This window comes from Panthera leo, chromosome E3 (assembly GCF_018350215.1).
Source record: "Panthera leo isolate Ple1 chromosome E3, P.leo_Ple1_pat1.1, whole genome shotgun sequence".
Taxonomy (NCBI): domain Eukaryota; kingdom Metazoa; phylum Chordata; class Mammalia; order Carnivora; family Felidae; genus Panthera; species Panthera leo.
Window position 1 is genome coordinate 19,026,283 of NC_056694.1, and position 23,005 is coordinate 19,049,287.

Genomic DNA, 23,005 nt, shown 5'->3' on the forward strand with positions numbered 1-23,005 from the left:
TCGCTTGGCATCCTACTCTCTGGCTCCATCCATGTCATTGCAAATGGCAAGATTTCTTTCTTTTTTGCGGCTGAGTAATATTCCATACTCCTCCATACCGTTTTCCACAGTGGTTACGCCAGTTTGCATTCCCACCAACAGTTCATGAGAGCTCCTTTTTCGCCACATCCTCGCCAACATCCGCTGGTGCCTGAGTTGTTAATGTGAGCCATTCTGACAGGTGTGAGGTGGTATCTCATCGTGGTTTTGATTTGTGTTTCCCTGATGACGAGTGACGGTGAGCGGCTTTTCATGTGTCTGCCAGCCATCTCTGGCTTCTTGGGAGAAATGTCTGTTCATGTCTTCTGGCCATTATTTGATTGGATTGTTTGTTTTTTGGGTGTTGAGTTGTATCAGCTCTTTATATATTTTGGATGCTAACCCTTTATCGGACATGTCACCTGCAAATTATCTTCTTCTGTTCGCCGTTCAACCACTCTCTGAAGTGGTTATGCCAGCGTATGCTTCGCCGGCAGCGGTATGTGCATGTTCTAACTGCTCAACAGCCTTACCAACTCTTGTTCTTGTCCTTTTAATTTTAGCCGTTTTGGTAGATGCATAGTGCTGTCATGGTTTTAATTTGCATTTTCCTGACAACGGATGAGGTCGAGCACTTCTTTTCTGTATACGCTTAACATTTTTTATTTTTTGTTTTTTATTTTAGAGAGGGTGTGCATGGGGGAGAGAGAGGCAGAGGGAGAGAAAGAGAGAATCTTAAAGCAGGCTCCATGCTCGGTGTGGAGCCTGATGTGCGGCTCGATCCCGTGACCCTGGGATTATGACCTGGGTGAAATCAAGAGTAAGATGCTCAACTGCCGGAGCCACCCAGGTGTCCCTGAACAGGCTTTTTGCATACCTTCTTAGAATTAACTATTTGTCAAAAAGTTGAATCCTTTGTTTTTCCTTATTGATTTGTACTCTAAGTCCTCTGTTGGAAATCTCTTTTCCCATTTTGTGGCTTTCTTTTGCGTGCTCTTCCTTATGCCATTTGATGAATATTCTGATTTATCAATCTTTCCCTTTGTTTAGTGCTTTTATGTGTCCTTTTCAAGGAATTTTTCCCTACTCCAAAGTCATGAAGATGCTCTACGTTATCTTTTAGAGGCTTTATTGTTTTCTCTCTCACATTTTATATCTGTTGTCCAACTGTAATTGTTTTGTGTGAATGTGTCTTACTTGGTTTTAATTTAATCTTGTCTTTCCTTAGTTCTTCAAGGTCCGGATCTTACATCCCAGGCACAAGCTGGGAAGCAGTCGGGTGTATTGAGTCCTGAGTGTGCTTCATAAGTTAGTCACTACAGGGCTTGAGTAGTCTTTGGGAATTGGAGCCTGTTCTTCCTACCACATCATGGCACGTGGGTTTTGTTTTATGTCCTTTGTTCCTTCATTACTGGAAAGTGAAGTCTGCACGGAATCTTACCACTTCCTTACTTGCCTTTACTCCCTAAACCCACAGCAATCTGGATTTTGACTTCATCCCCTCCTTGAAACATCTGGCAAAGGTTCTAGTAGCCTTCTTGCCAGTCGGGAGGAATTCGCCAATATCCTTCGAGCTCTCTGCCGGTCTTGAACCTATCTTTTCTGTCTTTACATCTCTGTTCTGTGTATATGACTTTGATCTCCTTTTTGTCTCCTGTAAACTTTTACATAGTTTCATTTTGAAATCCAGCTGGAAAAGCCTCATTAGAGATGTTTGGACAAAGCCCGTAAAGCCTGAGGACATGAATCTCCAGTTTCAAAGGAGGCCTACCACTTCAATTTTTTGTTTTGGTTTGTTTTCATTTGGTATTTAAGACCAAATAAAAATGATAGCGGCCATAACTATGAATTAGGTAATTCTTTAGAGTTTACATAGTAGCTTTACGTGGGTCATCGTGAGGTAGGTGTTAATATTGCCGTTGTAGAAGTGATCGAAAATGTAAACAGCATGCTATTTGTTTTTATTGGCAAGCTCCTGGTGATACTACTGGGTTAGGTTTTGGAGTTTCGTTTTTCGTGTAACCGTCATTCGGTGGGGAGCGTCCATCCTGTGATCCATGTGGATACTTTCATCTGTCCACTTTTCTGTTGGAAGGTTAGCTTGGGTTTGGGCAGTGAGGGTGGATGGGACCGGGAGTGGAGTTAGAGGTGCGTTCTTTGGAGAGATTGTCCTGGACTTGTCCCAGCAGCATTTAATACAAGGCTGGTGATTGTCAAGTTCACAAACTTGTCCCTGAAGAACCAGTACAAAATAGACCTTGGTGGTAGTTTGCCTCAATGTGCTGAGCTCGGGTGTTTTCTAGGATCTACCCTGAAATGATTCACTACAAGAAAAAGTTGTGGAGCAGGTGTGATTTGAAGATGTGTCCTTAATTTTCCAGGACCCATTTTGACTCCAGAGGAACTACTGATTTATTTTTGACTCAATAGATGACCTAATTTCAACAGGTGTCTCTTAATTTATGTTAAGTTTTATTTTTTTGCCAGTAAGTTAAATGGTGAGATTTTCCTTTGATTCTTTCAGATCTTTCCCACAGACTATTTTTAAAACAACAACTTTTTTTTCTTTCACAAAACATTTTTAAGCTTATTTATTTATTTATTTATTTATTTATTTATTTTGAGAGAGGGGGAGGAGTCAGGGGAGAGGCAGAGAGGGGGAGAGAGTCCCAAGCCAGCTCTGCACTGTGAGCACAGAGTCCGATGCAGGGCTTGAACTCAGGAACCGTGAGATCTGTGACCTGAGCTGAAAACCAAGAGCCTGATGCTCAGCCGACTGAGCCACCCAGGTGCCCCAACAAATCTTTTTTTTTCCCCCCCCCCGAATTAAATGGGTATACCAAGTCGATTTATGAAACAGATCAAAGCATTCTTTTACTTACGTCAATTCATTTTAGGAATTTGAATATTTAGCATTTACTTAGAAAGCGAGAACAGTGAGATGTTTCGATCAACACAAAAAGTTGAAAACAGGTTAAAAAAGATTGTGGGCTATTTTAGTCTGACCTTCCGGTTATTTCTGCATTTGAAAAAAATGTGTGTATATGTATGTACGTACACACACACACACACACACACACACACACACATATTTAAGTAGGCTCCATGCCCAGTGTGGGGCTCAAACTCATGACCCCAAGATTAGGTCACATGTTCTACCGATTGAGCCAGCCAGGCCCCCTAAAATACGTAGTTTTTAATAGCTTAATTTGCAGGGGCACCTGAGTGGCTCAGTTGGTTAAGTGGTTGACTCTTGGTTTTGGCTCAGGTCACGATATCACAGTTCGTGAGTTCGAGCCCTGCATCGGGCTCTGTGCTCACGGCTCGGAGCCTGCTTCGGATGCTCTATCTCCTCTCTGCCCCTCCCCCCCAGTCGTGCTCGCTCGCGCTCTCTCAAAAATAAATGTTAAAAAGAAAATAGCTTAATTTGCAATCCAAGGATATTTTTCGGTTGAACTGATGCATCGGTTTGAAAACAGAGTAAGAGGGGCTAATCCTGATCATAGCTGTAAACTTCAGACAAATCCCAAGTGCTGTAACTATTGTACAGTAATTCCTCACTCGGCGTGCCATTATGACACATCACGCAGCCGTTCACGTATGACTGCGGCATGGGAGGGACAGCCGTGCCTGGCACTGCTTGAACGTGACCCCTGTGTGCTCTGTGGCGTGCTTGTGCATGCCAGTTGATGTGGACGGGCTGGTGGAAGCCTGACTTGGCCCCTGTAATTGGTACCAGGCCCAAGAAATGCCGGTGTTGCCACAGAGATGGCCCCAGTTCCTCGGGGTCTTCAAAAGCCGGTCGCCAGGTGGAGGCCTCTGGTAACATTACAGATTGATTACATAACACGTTTGAGTGTGGGCTTGCTTTAAAATGCAATTTTTATCATCGGCTCTTAACTGTGGAGACAGTGGAGAGGATATGGAGGAGGGAGGAGCGGGGAGACTAGAATGAAGAGATAAGAAGTCAGAACTGCTCTTGGCTCTTGATGGTCTCTGGGTATGTAATGCCAACGCAGATTCAAAAATGGTCTAGGAATGCTCGCCTTCCCGCAGATGGGCAAGTGAAGGAGGGCGGACCCAAACTCATTGCTGCAAACGATGCCCCTGCATGCGTGGGAGAAGAGGGAGTGGGCTTGGAGCCCCAGACGGAAGAGGGAGACGGTGGGCTCTGGGGCTGAGAGCACCTCCCCTCTCATTCTCCACCTGAGCGGTTCTGCCCAGCGGTTGCCTGTCTGCGGGTCCGTGGCTGGGATCCTGTCTGCGGGTCCGTGGCTGGGATGTGCCGATTGGGAGTTCCTGCTCAGCGTGTTTCCTAGCTGCCTTCGCCTTAGCCTCTGGTGGCTGCTCATTCGAGATGGACAGTTGTCAGAACGTGTGGCTCCTGAAGTGCCTTCAACAACAACCCCCAGGAATCCACGCAGCGGTTTGATTGCAGTTGTTGTGAATCAAAATATGGCTAATTATTTAGACTGGGGGCAAATGTATAGTTGACAGGAAGTCTGTAGGGAGCCCTGACCTTCTCCCTGGGTCTCTTCAGCCTATTCAGTCAGGGCCAGGGGCTGGTAATTTGCTTTCGATATACTCCCAGAATTAAATTTTGAGTCATTTGTTCCCTTTGCCTTAGCATAAATAATTGAAAATCGATTGCACGGTAGCATGGATATGTAGAATACACTGAGAATTTGGGTTTTGAACCAGCTGGGAAATTCCCTTCAGTTTTTCTGAATCCCGTGTATTTGAAGAATGTTGAAACAAGATGTTTGAGGAAGTCAGTTACTCTTGGGTTGAATGTGACCTGGAGGGAACTGAGGAAAGTAGAGCTGGAGAGACAGTTACTGATTTTTTTGTTTTTCCTAAATACCTTTGTCAGGCCTCTGAAGAAGCCTCCCTCAGGGCATTGGAAAGTCTGATGACAGAATTCTTCCACGATTGTACAACCAACGAAAGAAAACGTGAGATAGGTAAGTGAGGTGCCGGGTGTCGCCAAGAGTCCCTTCGAACACACCAAGTGTGTGGTGAGGAGGAAGGAGTCGGTTGCCCGGGCTGGTCAGGCCTGCTTGTTTCCCCTTCAGTTCTTGGCTTTTGTTTGGCTCTTGTTTTGCTGGTCGGTGGCGTCTGTAAATCCAGGGCTGTGGTTCGCGGAGCCCGCCATAATCCACGCTGGTGGGTTCTCTCTGGCCAACGGTGGAAAACCCCTCCCGCCGCTCTCTTCTTAATTTCAGCAAAGTTGAACTTCTGTCACAGAAGCCCGTGACTGTTCCCTTAAGAAAACAGCTCCTAAAAGTGTCAGAACGACATGGTTTTGGTGTGTAGAAGTCCAATCCAAACCTTATCTGGTGCCTAGAGGTCCTTTGTGTGACTGGTATTCCCTTGGGGGCTGCTGCTACATCTTTATCTCTATGATTGTCTCCCCCATTCTGCAAGTTGTGATGAATAAAGGCTTCAGACAACAGAGATGAAGATATAATTACCTTGGGTCTCCTGGGAACCTCAGCACCTTCTAGAATTTCCTTTTGAATTCCATACTCATTTACGTGAGCGTTATCCATTGAAGCGCACTGTGAACTGTCAGATCTCTGCCTCAGAGACATGCTGCACTGTGGTCCTAGAGCACTCTTTTCCCCCCTCTGAGTCCTCACTTAACCCCTGAACTTGAAAATGGAAAATGTTTTCTTCTCTGTCCCAACCTAAAAGCTTTTCCCTCGGATGTTTGACTGCTGGGTAATAACTTTACATTCATTGTTTTCACCTCCAGGGAGGCCTTTTTTGCGTGTCTCTAGGACTCTGGAGGCCCATTTCTCTGCCCCACTTGGCTTCTCTAAGTCATGTTGGCCAGTTGGGTGTTGTGGCTGATTTCTGCCTTTGGTCCAAGGTTTGACTAAGGTCTGGATTTCCAGGTAGCCAGTAGACCTTTGGCTGCAGCCCTTTTTCTCTCGCTTTCTTTGAGCATCATATCAGCTTCTGGTAGTTGAACTTCTTACTTTTACTTTTTTTTTCTTAATGCTTATTTATCCTTGAGAGACAGAGTGTGCGTGGGGGAGGGACGGAGAGAGAAAGAGAGGGAGACACAGAATCCGAAGCAGGCTCCAGGCTCTGAGCTGTCAGCACAGAGCCCGACGTGGGGCTCGAACTCTCGAACCGTGAGATCATGACCTGAGCCACAGTTGGACACATAACCAACTAAGCCTCCCAGGCGCCTCTTTACTCTTCTACTTTTAAACTTGGTGCTCTCTTTTGGGCCTGCCCCATATATGCCTGTCTTTTCTGACGGAGTGTCTATAGAGAACCAGAGCTTTCATAAACTAGGGATCGTTGTTAGTTTTATGCTGCCAAAGTACCTTATACTTAACAGTAAAAATACAACTGGTGATTTTTACCAAAGCAGGTGAAGGATCTTTCTCTTACATCAATCTGCTATATCCCAACACTAATATCTTTGAAGTCCTATTTTTAGCTTATAATTGAAGTGGTTTTGGTCTTTCTCTCAATTAAAACAATGTTTCTTTAAAAGTATTTATTTATTTTCGGGGTGCCTGGGTGGCTCAGTCGGTTAAGCGGCCGACTTCGGCTCAGGTCATGATCTCGCGGTCCGTGGGTTCCAGCCCCGCGTCGGGCTCTGTGCTGACGGCTCAGAGCCTGGAGCCTGTTTCACATTCTGTGTCTCCCTCTTTCTCTGACCCTCCCCTGTTCATGCTCTCTCTCTGTCTCAAAAATAAATGTTAAAAAAATTAAAAAAAAAAAAATAAATAAAAGTATTTATTTATTTTGAGGAGGGGAGGGGCAGAGAGAGAGAGGGAGAAAGAGAATCCCAAACAGGCTCCACACTGTCAGCACGGAACCCGATGCAGGGCTCGAACTCCCACACTGAGGTCATGACCCGAGCTGAAGTCAAGGGTTGGACCCTTAACCGACTGAGCCACCGAGGCACCCTGGGTTTTCTCTCAGTTTTTGGTTTGCCAAGCAAATATTGCTCACCTTCAGCGTTCATGAATTTAAAGTGGAACCTCTTAACTAAACTTGTATTCTAATCTGATTTTAAAATAGCTTTAAATAACCAGATACTACAAATGTCTAATTTAAACACAGGCTAAGGAGAGTCTCCAGGGGTTTGGTTCTATATGGTGGGTGTGTCTCACTTGGCTTCTCTTTGTGCCTAGTCTTTGGAGCTTTGAGTGTGTGGGCTGGAACCACGTGCTTCCTTTTCCATAGTTTAGGATTAACTAACTTTCCTGGCGAGGTGGCGGAAAGGAGGCACGTTATTAGTACTCTAGAGGTACAGCTGTTAGCAGGGAACCTCAAGGGACAGTCTGGTCATTTTCACAGTGGAGGAAGCCGAAGCATCAAAGAGGAGCAGTGATCCCTCGGGATCAGACTCCATGAGTGAGCAGCACAGTCTCCAGCCCAGCGTTCCTCATTTCTAGCCAGAGCTCGTTCTGTTTGCTCTTCCAGTTTGACTCCTGCTCTGGGATTCATACAAGCTTTTACTTAACCGTAAGGCTGCTACAGTGAGGCCTTCTGCTAGCAGAGCCGTGATCTTAGGGTCCTTCCTGCTTTTCCAGGGGCTTCCTAGAATCTCTGGGGGTTGTTTGTCTTTTATTCATCCTTTTACTCTTTAAAATTTTTCTATTTTTAAACTTCCTTTTTAACCTTTTAAATGTATGTTTATTTTGATTTAAATTTTTTTACCCCCTTTGTTTTGTATTTCACGCCCTGTGTAGCAGGTCAAGATGACTAAGGGGCAGTGTGTTCGGAAACGTGGTGACAGACTTTCAGTGCTTGCTGTCTTGGGCTTCTGGCTGATGGTACCAGCAGCCTCAGGAGGGGGAAAACCGTTTCTAACTGATTTGATGTGGACAGGGCTGCTCATGGTAACTCCCATGATTGTTACTCTTAACTTACAGACTGTTTTTCATGTGGTAGTTTAGAATGAAACCAAACGAATACCAAATACAGAGAATTAGCCATCTGTAATTCTCTTGCATTTTTTTTTTCCTGTCCTGTGTTTATAAGGTTAGCCTTAATGTTTTCTTGTCCCGCTTCTCTAGCCATCATTTTGTGTGTGTTTGTGTGAACACTGTTGAGTCCTGAGGAAATACATATAGCCCGTAACCCAGAGGAAACAGGTTAACAATTAGCCTTCGTTTATAAGGTAAAATGATACTTTGATCACCGTCTGCCCACACTTTAGGCTAAGTAAGAACTTTATCATTGAAAGTTTCTCTGCCTCAATTAGTGCCCTTAGGCTATTGGATTGTAGCTGGCTGAACACATTGTCCATGTTCATTGTCACCTCAGAGTCAGAAAAATGTTGTACAGTCTGTCCTTTCTATCTCGAAGACGCAGCCTGATTTTGCTATTGTTTTGGGGGCCATTCAATTATATGGAGAGATGTGTGTTTAAAGACCTGATGAGACAGCCCAGCCATGTGTTAATTTCATGTCTTTTTCATAGCCTTCTTTGTTGCTATTTAACTTTTTCAGAGGAGCTTCTTGATAACTTTGCCCAGCAAATAGGAGCCTGGAGACTCTGCCTGTACTTCCTCTCCAGCACCCGGAATGACTATGTCATGATGTACAGTTTAACGGTGTTTGAGGTGAGTTGTCAGATGCCTTTATACTGTTCTGAAAAGTCTTTTGTAGTCACGACGCCAGGTCATTGGCACTAGACTTTGGCTTTGAGGTGCAGCTGATGGGGAAACAGCAGTAGCTCAGCTCAGGGACTTCCTCCCACACGCCGCCCCCGTCAAGATGTCTGGCTTCTGGGGCACCTTTCCATCTTCAACCCAGAAAGGTGAGGCAGGGCTGGTTTGGTAACGTGTAACTTTGCCTTCCACGTCATCATTTAAAAGAGAAAGGTAATGAAAGAGAAACAGTTTGGGAGGAGAGGTGATACCCATAATGCTGTTACCCAGCCAGAAACATTTTCATTTATTTTAACTCTTCCAAATTTTGTCTTCCTGTGTATATCTTTTCTTTTCAACCTAATTATAATCATGTTGCTCATGCCTCTTTGTATTCTGCCCCCCCCCACCCCATTTAGCCTTTATATTATATTCCTATATAAGTGGGTATACCATTATTCACCAAGTGGGCCTCCTGTTGTTGAACATTAAAGTTGTTTTCTTCATTTTTTGGTGGCCATCAGAGACAGTGGTGTAATAAAAAGTTTTTGCACATGCAGCTTTTTGTTTCTGTGAAGTTATTTAGTGGATCTTTTGAGGATGGGATTGTTGTATTCTAGGGTTTGAATATTCCTAGTACTCTTATTGCTAAATTGCCCTAAGCCTTTGTTTAAAAGCAGGGTCTTTTGTTTGAGATGATGTAGCTAACCGTTGGATGAAAGCCGGTTATTGTTGTGTACAGATGGTTCACTTAGAAGACGTGTATTTGTTTTTCAGAATCTGATCAATAAAATGTGGCTTGGGGTCCCATCTCAAGATAAGATGGAAATCCGTAGCTGCCTGCCCAAACTCCTTTTGGCTCACCACAAAACCTTACCTTACTTTATCCGGAACAAGCTCTGCAAAGTTATTGTTGATATTGGCCGTCAAGATTGGCCCATGTTCTACCATGACTTTTTTACGAACATTTTACAGGTAAGGATATACCTAAGGAAACTTCATCTCATAAACTGTTTGTTTGTAGAAGTGATTATTTCCTTATCTTGAGGGGGAGTGTTCAGATTAGCATTTTGGAACTGCGGTAGTGAGGTCATCGTAGGACAAATTACCCACTTCGTGTTCTTGAGACATGTACCTTTGTGCGTGTTGAACGGGGACGGGGGCCGGGGGGGGGTGGATAACCCAGTCGCTTTGTTAACCTCATGGGAAATTTTGTTCAGCAAAGATCTGAAAGCCTGTTAGGTCCTGTGCCAGGTGTTGGGGTGCACGGCTGAGGCCTTTGACGGTTACGCTTTAGTAAGAAGATAGCTGTGCAAACGATCGTCCGACACTGTGGAAGTGTGTGTGGCGTGCAACGGTGGCATACAGCCTGCAGACCCCAGAAGCTGAGGTGTCCTCAGCGTTGTTGGGTGAGGCGGTGGGGTGCTGTTGTAAGAGACCGGATTGATGGGCTGGGGCCAGGCGGGGAAGGGCCCTGCTCTTGCAGGGGGGCTTCAGTTTGTAAGCTGTAGTCCTTCCGTGGGAGCTAATGAAAAGTGGGTAGAAGGGGGGAAGACAGGGCCACATTTTCGTGTTGGAGCCACAACTCTGGAACAGTATGGGGTGTGGATCGAAGAGGGGTGAGGCTGGACCCCTGACGCTGCTGTTGGAGAGATATGAGCTACCGTGAGGACCTGGCCCCCGGGCCTCTCTGGCGGGTGGAGGCGGGGCACTTAGGAGACCCAGTCAGGAGGCTTTGGTTAGTGCCTGGGTGGTGGAGGTGAGGCAAGGGCGGGATCTAGAATGCCTTCCCGGTTTCTGGCTCAGATAGCAGATTCTCCAGGCCAGGGGTGAAGGAAGAGGAAATGAGTTGGGGTGGAAGATGGGGAATTCAATTTGGCAGAAAAGGCACTTGATATTTGTGCCCTCCTTCTTTACCGGAGACATTGGGAGCTGTGGATCTGGGGCTCGGGAAGGTGGTCGGGGCGCAGGTCAGGATTTGGAAGTCATCAGGGCAAACAGAAGGTGGGACCCAAAAGCCAAGCGGGAGATGCCGTTGTTCACTTGAATCCTATGCGGAAGTTGGAAACACTTTCATATTATTGAGATAGTCACGGGTATACAGGAAATGGGCATTAGGTATCGTTTATAGAATAAAATTCTTCGTAAGTTAGTGTCTCGGTGACTGTAGGCTCAGGATTTTCTAACATTCTGTCTGCTCTTGTTACAAAGAATTAGAAACTAATTCTTTCTTAGCAACTAAGAAAAAATAGAGCATCCTTATTGCTTCTCTCAGTTCTCTTGAGAACTGCCTCAAAGTGATACAGAAATTCTTCATTCAGTATTGTTTTGTGTAGTGACTCCATTTATCTAAAGGTTTAAAGGGTTGATACTGCAAAGGAGATTCATGCATTTACTCAGTAAGTTGTTTGTTGAATACGAGCCCTGCGCTAACTAAACGTGTGGGGAGATGGTAATGAAACAAAACAATGGCTCTGCCTTCTGGAACTTATAATCTCAAGGAGGAGACATCCGTAAACAATAAACAAATAGACTTATAGGTGCTTCTAAGTGTTATGAAGAAAATTAAATCCAAGGCAGGGAGAAAGAGAGCATCGGGGGTGTTGTCTAGACGGCGTGATGAGAAGGCCTTTTTTGAGGAGCAGCCATTCGAGTAGAAGCCTGAGTGGAAGTGATGGAGTGAGCCATGTGGGTATCTAGGGGAACAGTGTTGGAGGGAGAGGGAATAGTAGGTGCAAGGACCCTGAGGAATGGCAAGGAGGCCGGCGGGCCCGAAGGGGTAGGACACGAGGGGAGAGGTTTTGCTGGCTCTCTGTGGTATATTTGCCTTCACTCCAAGATGAGGACAGTTGTGGTCACTCTCCACGGCCTCCCTGGAGGGAGACTGCGTTCCTGGGTCGGTTAGTGGCAGGTCCCGTGAGAAGCAGCAGTGGACCGTGAGCCCGAGGCCCCCGGTCCTGCCGGTAGCAGTCGGGGGAGCCGTGTTCCCACCCGGCTGGGATCACTCCTTTCGATGGAGAACAGATTTCCTGTCAACCCTTGAAATATGATTAATGGTGACAAATGACCGTCTGGAAGAGCGTTTTTTAGGCGAAGTGCTCAGGGAGGTTTAGAAAGGCTAGTTGTTGCCCCCTGTTCTCTACCACTTCCCTCTTTGCACCCCTTCAAAAATGACTCCGTTTACCTCATGCAGCCTTTGTGACTTTGGAACGCCCCATAGTGGAAAGAGCAGCGAAGGGGGCAAGCGGGTGTGGGGTCTGCGTCTGTTGTCACAGATCATCTCTGGGTTTCGCCGCTCCTTCTGCTTCCGGGAGCCTCCTTTTCCTTCTCTGTAAAACGAGAGGATTGGAGTAAGTGATCTCTCAAATCCTTCCACTTGTAGTAACGCTCTGCTTCTTCTCATTTATCCGTACGAAGCAGTCAGTGGCGTGAAAGCCAGGTCAAGAATAACGGCGCTCCGCTGCAGACGTGTCTGGTAGTGATAAGAAAGTAAGCTTTTCTTCAGGTAGAGAGCTGCCCAGTTCTGGAACCATCCTCTCCATCCTGCGATCCTTTGGATAAGCCGTCTCTAAGAGGTTTTTTGCGGGCTCAGTTCCCTCACGGTCCGCTTGCTGTCTGGGGCACATCGTTGTTTTGTGGTGGTTGTTTTGTTTTTTAACTGACAATTTGGTGGACATCTATGCAGTTCATGCCATTGTTGTGGTGACCACCGTACCAGGCAGAGAGGAGTTGATTTGGGGCCCCAGCGGGATACTTGGAGTTCTCTGTGCTGGCTTTGCCCTTTCTAGGCCACTGGAAAAGGAAATAGCTGAAGTTGAAACTGACCTCTGTTGCCCCCACTCTGCCCTCCACCTCCCACCCATACACTAGGCCAACTATCACAGCTTTGTAGAGTCTGTTCTTCAGATTCCTGAAATCTCCTGAGCTCAACCTGTGGTCACATTGTGCCTGGCACCAGGTAATTAAGGGGTAAGCAGCATAGGAAAAAAATTACCATTTCTTTTCTGGTTGGGTGGTGTAATAAAAATCATTGAGCCTTTTCAGAAGCTCACACTAAGTGCCTGAACTTGAGGGGGGGAAAAAGGATCTGAACTTGATCTTCAACCTAAAAGTGCTTATTTTCTGTTAAAGTAAATTGCAGAGAATTACCAAAGTTACAAGATTAAATTATATATGTGAAGATGGTCGAGAGAAATGCTAGTTTACAAACAAGCTTTTTGGACACAAAGCTGGTGAGAAGAAAAATATTTGATCAGGCTGTTCTTTTTTTTTTTTTTTTTTAAATGTTTATTTTTGAGACAGAGAGAGAGCATGAACAGGGGAGGGTCAGAGAAAGAGGGAGACACAGAATCCGAAACAGGCTCCAGGCTCTGAGCTGTCAGCACAGAGCCCGACATGGGGCTCTAACCCACGGACCGCGAGATCATGACCTGAGCCGAAGTCGGACGCTTAACCGACTGAGCTACCCAGGCACCCCTGATCAGGCTGTTCTTTCAGGAAAGAATAACTTTCGTTTTCAGTTGGCTTTTTGCCTGTCTCCCCTTTTTCCAAATGATGAGAGAAAGGAGGGCTTTGGATACATTTTCCATAGCGTAGGATTTTTTTTCCTATGGGAGCACAGAGCATCTCACACCTACAGGAAAAGTTTACTGCCAAATTGGAAGAGTCGGTAATACGAAGCATTCCCAGCCGAGAGAGTAAAAATGAGGGCTGTGGGGGAAAATAGACACAGAAAGAGGTAGAGGAGAAGGACGGGAGTGAAAGAGGGGGAAGGAACGGGAATCTTTAAAGTACAGATTGATAACCCACAGGCCTCCGGATGGGAAGAGATGCTTATGAAGGGTCAGTAAAGTTGCTTCAGGGATTTCCTGTTCCTCCTGCTGCGTTTTCTTTTACGTTGTTAGAAGTAGCCCAAACTTGGACAAAAAGAAGAGAAAACTTGTGGAGGCTGTATCTGAAGTTTCAGTGTTCAAGATAATTGATTTAATAAGAGCATTTTCAGCATGCCCTTTATTGCCAATTGTCTTACATCACGCTGCTCCCAACGACAGTTGAATTTATCCTCAGTTCCCTGAATTTCCTGCTCTTTGGGATGAGCTTTGCCTTAGTCTTCAGAGGGGAGAGCTGTTTGCAAGGGAAAGGCAGGTGCCCTGTATTGCTTGAAGTGGAGAAGGTGGGTTCTGTCCTGTCCGGCTGCAGTTCCTGGTGCCCTCCTCTTCTCTGATTTTTGTGGACTGAATAAATAAACAACTTATTTGTATCAGAGAATGAGTGATTTTTAAAGTTCATTATGATCAAAGAAGATGGTCGAGTGTTCCTTCAATTGTGGACGTATTCTTGTATAGATTGTAGCATAGAACTCCACAGAATTTTCGTGGCAGCTTGCTTTTACCATTTCTGGAAACTAAAAAGTAAATTGAATTAGTAACACTGTGAATTTTTGAGAAATTGACTAGAGAGACAAATAGTGTTAATGCTGTTGAAGGTGTACCTTTCTTTCTGTCTCTTGCTTAAGGCGACTAGTACAGTGTAGTGGATATTGTCGGTGGTAGAAAAATAACTCAAATCTCTATGTAGGTATTTGCAAAATTATAACCGTAGCCCTCATTATGCATGTTTCTGTTCTGCCACGTGTTTAATCTTGAACTTGCATGGAGCATGCAGAGCTTAGAAACGTAACATTGATTTAACCCCTGAATGTTGAAAAGATAACACACATTCCCTTGTTGCTAATACACGAATCTGGGCAAAGGGACCAGGGCTTTGTTGGGAATCTGGACATGTAGAAAAATTGTCGTGTTAGGTGTAAAAGAGCATTGTGTTCATGGTTCGAGTTTTGTCTTTAGAATAAAATGAGAACGTACTTTGAATCAGTAAAAAACGTACAGAAATGCGCTCTGAAGCACTGGTTTACGCGGCCCGTTCCTGTGAAATTAAACGCATGGAGGGACTCACGGGTTTAATGTTTCGTGGTCCTCCTCGTCCTTCCATCGGCTGGACAGTCTGCTCAGAACTTCTTCTTCCCTGCAGTTGATCCAGTCCCCCGTGACAACCCCCCTCGGGCTGATCATGTTGAAGACGACTTCAGAAGAGCTGGCCTGTCCCCGTGAGGACCTCAGCGTGGCTCGGAAGGAGGAGCTGCGGAAGCTGCTGCTGGACCAGGTGCAGACTGTGCTCGGGCTGCTGACAGGTGAGCCGTTCGGTGGAGGCCAGGGACGCTGGCGGTGGCGCTCTGAACTTTTGAGCAGTTTTGCTTGTGACCGTGGCCGAGTTGAAAAACAAGGAATGTGGCGGTGGCGTGTGCGGTCAGCACTGAGCCCCGTGTCCGGCACGTGGTAGGACCTCCCCAGATGCTCGTAACCTACTTGTTTGTACTGTCTTTATGAATCGGTCCTCACTGTCACTGTCGTTAAGGAGGTAGAGATCAGGTCACGGGAATGTGATTGAAATGCCAAGCGCCGCATTCTCAGTAAGGTGGGTGGCGAGCACTTCATGTAAAATAATTTGAATATAAGATCAGGAGAAGTTGGAGGAGGGGGGATGGGGAAATTTCAAAATCCGCTCAGGGAGGCGAGACCAGATGTGGCATCCGCACCCCGTGCGCCCGGTCGTGGTCGTAAGTAGCATTTTCCTCGTCATCTTGTCCGTTTTATCAGAGCCTCGTAACCGTGTGTGAGGAGTAAGAATAAACAGAAAGCAAAAGCAAGCCGCACAACGAGACGGGAAGGCGGGACGAGGGTGGAGCACGCCGGCTCGCCAGGGCCCCGCCGCTTGCTTGTGACGAGGAGCAGGTGCAGCCCTAGACTCGGGGCCCTTGAGGCGCCGGGGGCCCGCTTGCTGCTTGAAGGAATGCCGCAGCGCAAAAAAAAAAAAAAAAAAAAAAAAAAAAAAAAGAGAGAGAAAAACAGTTTTTATCTGCAGCTCCTCTGCCCAGACTTCCTCTCGGATCTCTAGGAACTTGCTTCTTTTGTCTGTGTTACAAAAGTGCTGGGCGTGCGGTGGGCACTTAAAATCGGTTGAGAGTGCCCGATCAAAAGCAGACTTGTCGTTTGCCCCGTGTCCTTCCCCACGTCCCTAGGGGAGACCCACACCGCAGAGCATTTGTTCATTCAGAGCACGTTCAGCGATGCCCCCGACTAGATGTCACATTTCTATAGTTAAGGACCACGTCTGATATCTCTGTGTCCTGCCGTGAAGACGTTAACATTTTCTCAGTTGGGGTTAAATCCTCCATCTGACGGTGTCACAACTAGGCTTTTAATACGTTCACAAAGTTGCGCAACGATCCCGCGATCTAATTCCAGAACACTCTCATTACTGCCCTTTCCCCCTCCAACCCCTGGCAACCACTAATCTGTTCATCTCTGTGGATTTTCCTATTTGGCCTTTTCGTTTAAAAAAAAAAAAAAAATCATACACTATGTGGCCTTCTTAGTGGGATACTTCAAAGCCCATCCGTGTTATAATATTAAATGTTTTGAAAACACCGTACTTTCAAAAGCTTTTACAGCTGATCATCTTATGCAGTAGGTTCCATAAAGAGGTACCGAGAGGAATAAAACAGTCCCTGTCTCTAATGAGGGGTACTTGAGTTGGGGAGAAAGACAGCTAAAGCCAGTGTGTTAAGAGTTTAGTAGAGGTGCGTTTTACTCACAGGCAGAACTGAGCAGACGAGACTTCCTGGGGACGATGGCGGCTGGGTGGCGCTCTGAGGGATGGACAGGCAGCAGCCTGGTAGAAAGGTCCAGCTTGGATTGGCAGGAGGAGAGCAGGTCAGAAGTTGGTGTGGGAGGAGTAGCACCCCGTTGAGCGTGCGCAGCCTTTGTATGGAGGTGGGGGTGAGGCCAGGTGGGGGAGCAGAGGCCTGAGGGAAGCCATGTTCCATGGGTGGCGCTGTTGGCTGGGCGAGGGGCGGAAGAGAAGCAGTGGCAGGTTTGTGGGGGAAGATGAATTGAGTTTAGGACATCCAGGTGGTGGTGTCCGGGAGTGTCTAGTTGGACCTACGGTGGGGAGAGGGAGGTTTAAATACTGACGTTTGATCGAAGGGATCAGATCTGTTTTTAAATCTGACTTTCATAGGTTAGACTTCATTTCTCTCTTAAACTCCATTTCTCCTTCCTCGCTAGGTATCTTGGAGACTGTCTGGGACAAGCACAGTGTCACTGCTGCCACCCCACCACCATCCCCGACCTCAGGAGAAAGTGGTACGGTCTGCCCACCACGTATGCTGTTCCTCTTTTTAAATGCACTTGGGGGGCTCGATGGGGTAGCGATTGCTTATCTATGCCAGATACAGATGCTGATTTTTCCTTCATCACTTTTTGGCCTCTCTGCCCACGTTTTCTGAGTAGGTAGCTCTACTTGGTTCTTTGTAAGTACTTGTACTTCCTTAATGTAACGTTTTGAACAACATACATTGTTTCTTCCTTACCCATCAGAAAAATGGCACCTTTGATGTTCTGTCATCTATTTCCGTTCCCTTCAGCTTACAACTGTGTTGTCCCTCCTGGTTTGTTTTTTGCTCTTTCTCAGATTTCATGGCTGTATTGCTCATGCTCACGTTGGCATGAGCCCGTGGGCCTGAAAGGTCTGCTTTGCAGTTATGCAGGGGTCAAGGTCCGAGGAGCTGGTTGGCTTCCTGAAGCCGGGGTGTGTGGGGGGGGAGTAGGGGGGCAGGGGGGATGGTAGGGGGGGCGGCACGACACACGGGAGAAGAGGATGTGGAATGCTTTCTTCCCTTCGGGGCTCGGGGAAGATGGGGCCAGTGTGCAGTAATCACATCACCATCAACTTAGATCAGTTCAGAATAATTTGATAAAGCATGGCTATATTTACAGTGTCACTAAGTAGTTTACTGGAGGCTGATTATCCACAGTTACATTAATCAGTCTTTCAGAAGTGAGTGCAGTTCGCCTAAAAATGGCTACTTCAAGGATAGAAAGAGGAAATTGTGTCTGAGCAGAAACTTTTCGTTTCTGAATGCTTGTGTTTACACTAAATGATCACAGGTGCTTTTCAAGTAGAGTACATCCTGTGAATTGCATATTGTTGCTTCCTCTGCTGTAAAGGTTGGTTGGTATGGCTGAGGGGAAATATTTCTCCATCTTTCTCCTTTACCCCAGGAAATGGGCTGTTGAAATCAGACACCTCTAAGCCCGAGCTGTTTCACGTAGCCTGTTATTGTTAGTATGTGGAAGCTGAAATTCTCGCAGAGCTGAAAATACAGCATGACGTTTTGAGGACTGCTCATAGTCTACCAATTTATTCCAAATTCCATTTGTCATACTTGGATTAAAAACTGTTAGCCACTTGTCAGACTTCTTAGATGAAACACTATTACAGAGCTTTAGAGTGTTTTAAAAGCCAACAGGGATTTGAACTTTATTTGTACTTGGTGGCAGACTTTCATTTTCAACGTGGATATTTGAGATGACTTAGCAGTTTAAATTTTGCAATACGTGATGATTAAAGGAAAAACTGCAAATGAGGCAGAGCCTTGCTTTCATGAGGGTACACTTTGGAATCTCTTGCAGGTTAGCTGATCTTAGAATATGTCATTTCGTTTAAATAGTAGCTTGCAAAGATTAGTTCTGTTGAATTGGATTTGGTTTTAGGTGGTTGAATAGTGGCTTAGCATCCAGTTTCAGTTAGCAGTTTACTCTAGTAAAACTTGTTTTTCTGAGATCATTTCCCAATGCCAAAAGTGGTATGTTTTAGTTGGCTTTGTTCAGCTACATGTTCTGAGCGAACTCAGTTTATGCTTTGATAGACTTATTTTCCTGGAGGCCAGGTTGGGGAATATCAGATAATACAAATCAAAAATATATTCTTGCCTCTTTTCTATGTTGCCTAGGTTTTGTTTATGAGGTTAGGTAAAATACAGTATGAACCAACTTGACATTTCCATATAAACAAAACCTAAAAATGTGGTGTGTATTTCTTGAGAATTGCCTCTTAGACAGTATTAAGACATTTTTGAAGTCTTGAATTTTAGTATTTGAGAAAGAACAAAACAAATGGAGACTGTTTGGAGCCTGGGAAGTTAAGCAAGCTGGTATACTTCCCTTAAAAAAAAAAAAAAATAGGGGGCACCTGGGTGGTCCAGTCAGTTGAACGTCCAACTTCAGCTTAGGACACGATCTCACAGTTTGTGAGTTTGAGCCCCGTGTTGGGCTCGCTGCTGGCAGCACAGAACCTGCTCTGGATTCTCTGTCCCTCTCCTGCTCATGTTCTCTTGCTCTCTCTCTCTCTGTCTCTGTCTCTCTCTCTCTCAAAAATAAAACATTAAAAAAAATACAGGATTGCATGTTCATTTGACATGGCTTTTTCTCTGACAGTTGCAAGTGTAGCTGTTGGATCTTGTTCCATTATTTGGATGATGCTGAGGATTTAATTAACATTTATTTTGATGGTTTTGCTCAACTGCCTTTGTGCACTTAAGACACCAATTAAGCAGTAAGATTTCTAAAAAGTTGTTGAGCTTTATTGACCTAATAAGCTCGCTGTTACGGACAAAAATTATTCTGAGCAACCTTAGGGCCCAGTGAATAAAGCAGATAATTCCTATACCCACCCCACCCAACCTTTATTTAATCGGCAATCCCTGCCGGAATCCCCGAATCCCTCCGCGGTGGGTTTGGTGTTTTTTTTCCCCCCTGCATACTTTCTGGTAGCATCGTTTTTGTCTGATCATTTTCAAAGAACAAAGCCCGGGGACGAGTCCCTGCGGTGGCTACTCTGGCAGTCTGGAGATAGAAGAAGCTTTGAAGGGTGCTTGTGGTCTGCTTCTCAGAATAGTTCCTCAAATTGTTGCCTTATCTTTGAAACTTGCCTCATTAGACCAGAATCCTGTGAAGTAGATGACGGTTTCATCTCTCGTTTACGAACGAGGAAACCGGGGCTCATGGGGGAAATCACGTCACCAGTAAGTGGTGGAGCAGGGGCGGCCTCGGCGCATGGTCTTCGTCCGAAGTTTGCCTTCTCGGCCGCTCAGCCCGCGTCTCTCTGCCTCCCCCTCCCCCTGGTTCAGAGCCCCGGCTACCCCGCATCTGCTGGGCGCCTTCCCGGACTGCGGCCGTCCTGGGCTGTGAGACGAGCAGGAGAGGAGGAGCAGTGCTCCGAGGACGGAACGTGACCGTGCCCTCCACACACTGGGGCTGCGGCTTCCTGCTGCGCCCGGGCGGCCTCAGCCCCCCTGCTTTCAGAGCCTCTCCTCGTCCTCCCCTCTCTTTGCCTGGACAGATGGGGTGGGGGAAGCAGGGAACAAAATGAAATGGTGTGAATACTGCAGCTCTGAGTTAGCTTTCACTGTTCCGCAATAAAACTCGAGACCGTACCTTTCATCGGCGTGACGTGTACTGTCCAGTGTGGGTCTGTGCGGATACCAGTGATGGCAGGAGTCCGGGGTGCAGGTACGTTAGAGAGCTCAGATGGTGGGGACCAGTTTGTGCCTTCCTGTTTTCTCCCACACTTTGCAGATCGCAGATCTTTGTGCACTTGGAAATCTTGTCACGTGTTCCCTTGTAAGCTGCTTAGAGGAGGATGTCTCTCGGGAGGGTCACTCAACTCCTGTGATCTCATTTTCTTAGCCTAAGGGCTCCTTGACTGGAATTTCTCTCCATTTCGCTGGACTGAGGCTGCAGTGAGATCCCTGGTTCTCAGTGGGGAGTGATTTTGCCCTGCAGGGGATATCTGGCTGGCAGCACGAGAAGTATTTTGGCTAGCGTAAGGGAGGAGAGGGTACTGCTGGCATCTGATGAGTGGAAGCCGGGGGTGTTGCTAGATATCCTACGACGCGCAGAACGATAACGAATTATCCAGCCCTGGATGTCAGTAGTGCCGAGGTCGAGAAACCCTGGATTAGAAAACGTAGAACTGAATAGAAAACACGACATTTAAAGAAATAAAAAAGTAAAAAAGCCCAGGGGATCTTTGCATGAATGCCTGACCTGTCTGGGTTACTTCCAAGTGAGTAAATGCACCAGAGTCGTCCAGGCACCTCTCGGCAGGGATGCACATTGCCGCCAGAGCCTGGCCTGATTCAGAGAAGCCGGTCATTCACAGGCTCTACAACCAAGATGTTACCCTGTTGCATAGGTAGCTTGTCAGGCTCTCTCAAGTTTGCATTGGAAATGCAGCATGAAGCAATGTCTGTTCTGTGGTAATTCCTTCCCCTTTGTTTAAAGTACAGTTTTTGAGGGGCTCCTGGGTGGCTCAGTTGGCCGAGCATCCAACTTCGGCTCGGGTCACGATCTTGTGGTTTGTGGGTTTGAGCCCCTCATTGGGCTCTGTGCTGACAGTACATGTCCTTTGTCTCCCTCTCTGCCTCTCCCCTACTTGCTCTATCAACAACAACAACAACAACAATTTAAAAAAATACAATTTTTGGAAAGCTCTTTGTAGTCTACTAAAATACTTTGAAATATTTAAAGTCGAATAAAATCATCACTTCTCAGCCTTTTGGCTAAGATCAAGTGTAGTATCTGTTCATATCAGTTTAAAGTTGAATAAAATCATTTTCATTGAGAACAACCTTAAAAGAGTCTTGTTTTGAGGGGCAAAAATCATAGGTCATCTTACACACTTAAAGAATTTTGCATAATCCCATTCAGCATTTGCCCTTGGGCTTACATCTTTCTACAGTTGTGGTCCTGGTGCGCACGCTCTTTTAATTAGGACTTTAGAGCATACATATTTTCCCGTATTTGAATCTTAGCTTTCTTATCGCTTTGCCTGGCTGCCTGATCCTTCCAGTGGGTCTGCTTTCTGGGAAGGAGCATAGGCTTAGGGGCCAGACCTGGGTTTCCGTTTCAGCTCTACTTCTTATGAGCTGAGGAACACGGGGCAAACAATCTACCTGGGTCTTATTCTAACAGTTTTGTAAATGCAGATAATAACATCTACCTTAGAGCTGTGGGCATGAAGCGAGAATATGTATGTAAAGTGCGTAATGCAGCACTAAGCAAATAATAACAACACATTAGACGGTGGCTGTTCTTACATAATTATTGTTGTTGTTGTTTTGCTTTTTCCCCCTTTGGCAATCCTCGTCTGGAAAAATTCTTCTGAGCTAAAGCGTAGAGAGACAACTTTTTGGTTTTGCTTTCGTTTTTAAAGCCAGGATTTATTTCTAATTAAAAATGCTCAAGAGATTTAAAAGGTCCAAGGGCCCAAAGATGTCCAGGTCTCATAGAACATAGATGGTATCTGTTGGTTAAGTGTCCATTTGATCCTGGTTAATTATTTGGCCCCTTAATCCTTCTAGTTGGGTGGTGGTGGTTTCCTCTAACACCAACATCTTTCATAAATGGCCCCAGTCCATGAATGACAAGAAGAGCGACACCAGAAACAGTTACTCTCTTTGAAAGAGAGAAAGTTGAACATATGACTCAGGTGGACAGCCACCACAGCAGTTCCAGAAATCAACCTTATTAATCCAGCAACAAACTGAAATATGCCCAGATTGTACTTGAACATCCTTCTTGCGTTCTTCTTTGAAACCAGGTCCTCTGATGATCAGTGTGGGCAGCTGAGATCATGATGAGTCTTACCTAGTACTAAATGCAGCTCTTTCAGAGCAGAGACCACTGGACATCCTACCAGCTAAAATGCCAGGGGACAGATTTTTAATCTGCCTGTTTTTCAATAGGCTCCCTGCCCAAGGTGGGGCTTGATTGAGCTCACGACCCTGAGATCAAAAGAGTTGCATGCTCCACCGACTGAGCCAGCCAGGTGCCCCCCTTTTTAACCTACTTTTAACAGTAGAAATTAAACCCCTTATTAATAAATCACAAAATCCTCATGTTACTGGCAGAGGAGATGAGGCTGAGAAAGATTAATCCGTTCGTATTCATTCAACATTAGTATTAAAGTAGCAGTTTTCAGTAGGTCTGGGGGTCCCTGGAGGTCCCCCAAGCCCTTTCAGGCGTCCCAAAGATCAAATAGATGTTCATAAAGATACTATGACTTTTTTTTAAAGTGTTTATTTTTGAGAGAGAGAGTGCAAGTGGAGGAGGTGCAGAAAGAGAGGGAATCAGAGGCCCTGCACTGACAACCGAGAGCTCGACGCAGGGCTCGAACTCACGAACTGTGAGATCCAGACCTGAGCTGAAGTCAGACGCTCCAGCGCCTGAGCCACCCGGGCACCCCATGTTGTTTGTCATTTTTACGCATGCTCTCATGAGTATACTGGATAGAACTCAATCAGATCCCACATTGCAGTTAACCTTTAAGAAATTTAAAGTGAAAGTTTAATACTGGAGAATAGCTGCAGTTACCCAGAAAGGCCGCCGAAGAGCTGCTTTCTTTTTCAATTGTGTATCTCTGGGAAGCTGTTTTTTCATATACTTCAGTGAAAATAGCATA

The 23,005-nt window shown here is 45.9% G+C and overlaps 1 protein-coding gene, 1 long non-coding RNA gene and 1 other non-coding gene across 9 annotated transcripts in view; all 3 read left to right on the forward strand.

The window, feature by feature from the left end:
• Positions 1-23,005, forward strand: part of XPO6 (exportin 6) — a 102,618-nt gene that overhangs the window by 25,194 nt on the left and 54,419 nt on the right. For 4 of the 7 annotated variants that reach the window (XM_042921526.1, XM_042921524.1, XM_042921523.1 and 1 more), the window contains exons 2-6: positions 4,892-4,982; positions 8,502-8,614; positions 9,419-9,616; positions 14,672-14,831; positions 16,768-16,863. In XM_042921526.1, the coding sequence (XP_042777460.1) occupies positions 4,892-4,982; positions 8,502-8,614; positions 9,419-9,616; positions 14,672-14,831; positions 16,768-16,863 (658 nt within the window). The remainder of the gene's footprint in view (positions 1-4,891; positions 4,983-8,501; positions 8,615-9,418; positions 9,617-14,671; positions 14,832-16,767; positions 16,864-23,005) is intronic. The other 3 variants (XM_042921525.1, XM_042921529.1, XM_042921528.1) reach the window with 1 other exon arrangement.
• Positions 18,867-19,902, forward strand: LOC122209562. The gene is made up of 2 exons (XR_006197661.1): positions 18,867-19,565; positions 19,671-19,902. It is a non-coding gene; the product is annotated as an uncharacterized LOC122209562 (long non-coding RNA).
• LOC122210378 lies at positions 21,085-21,276 on the forward strand. The gene has a single exon (XR_006198029.1). It is a non-coding gene; the product is annotated as a U2 spliceosomal RNA (small nuclear RNA).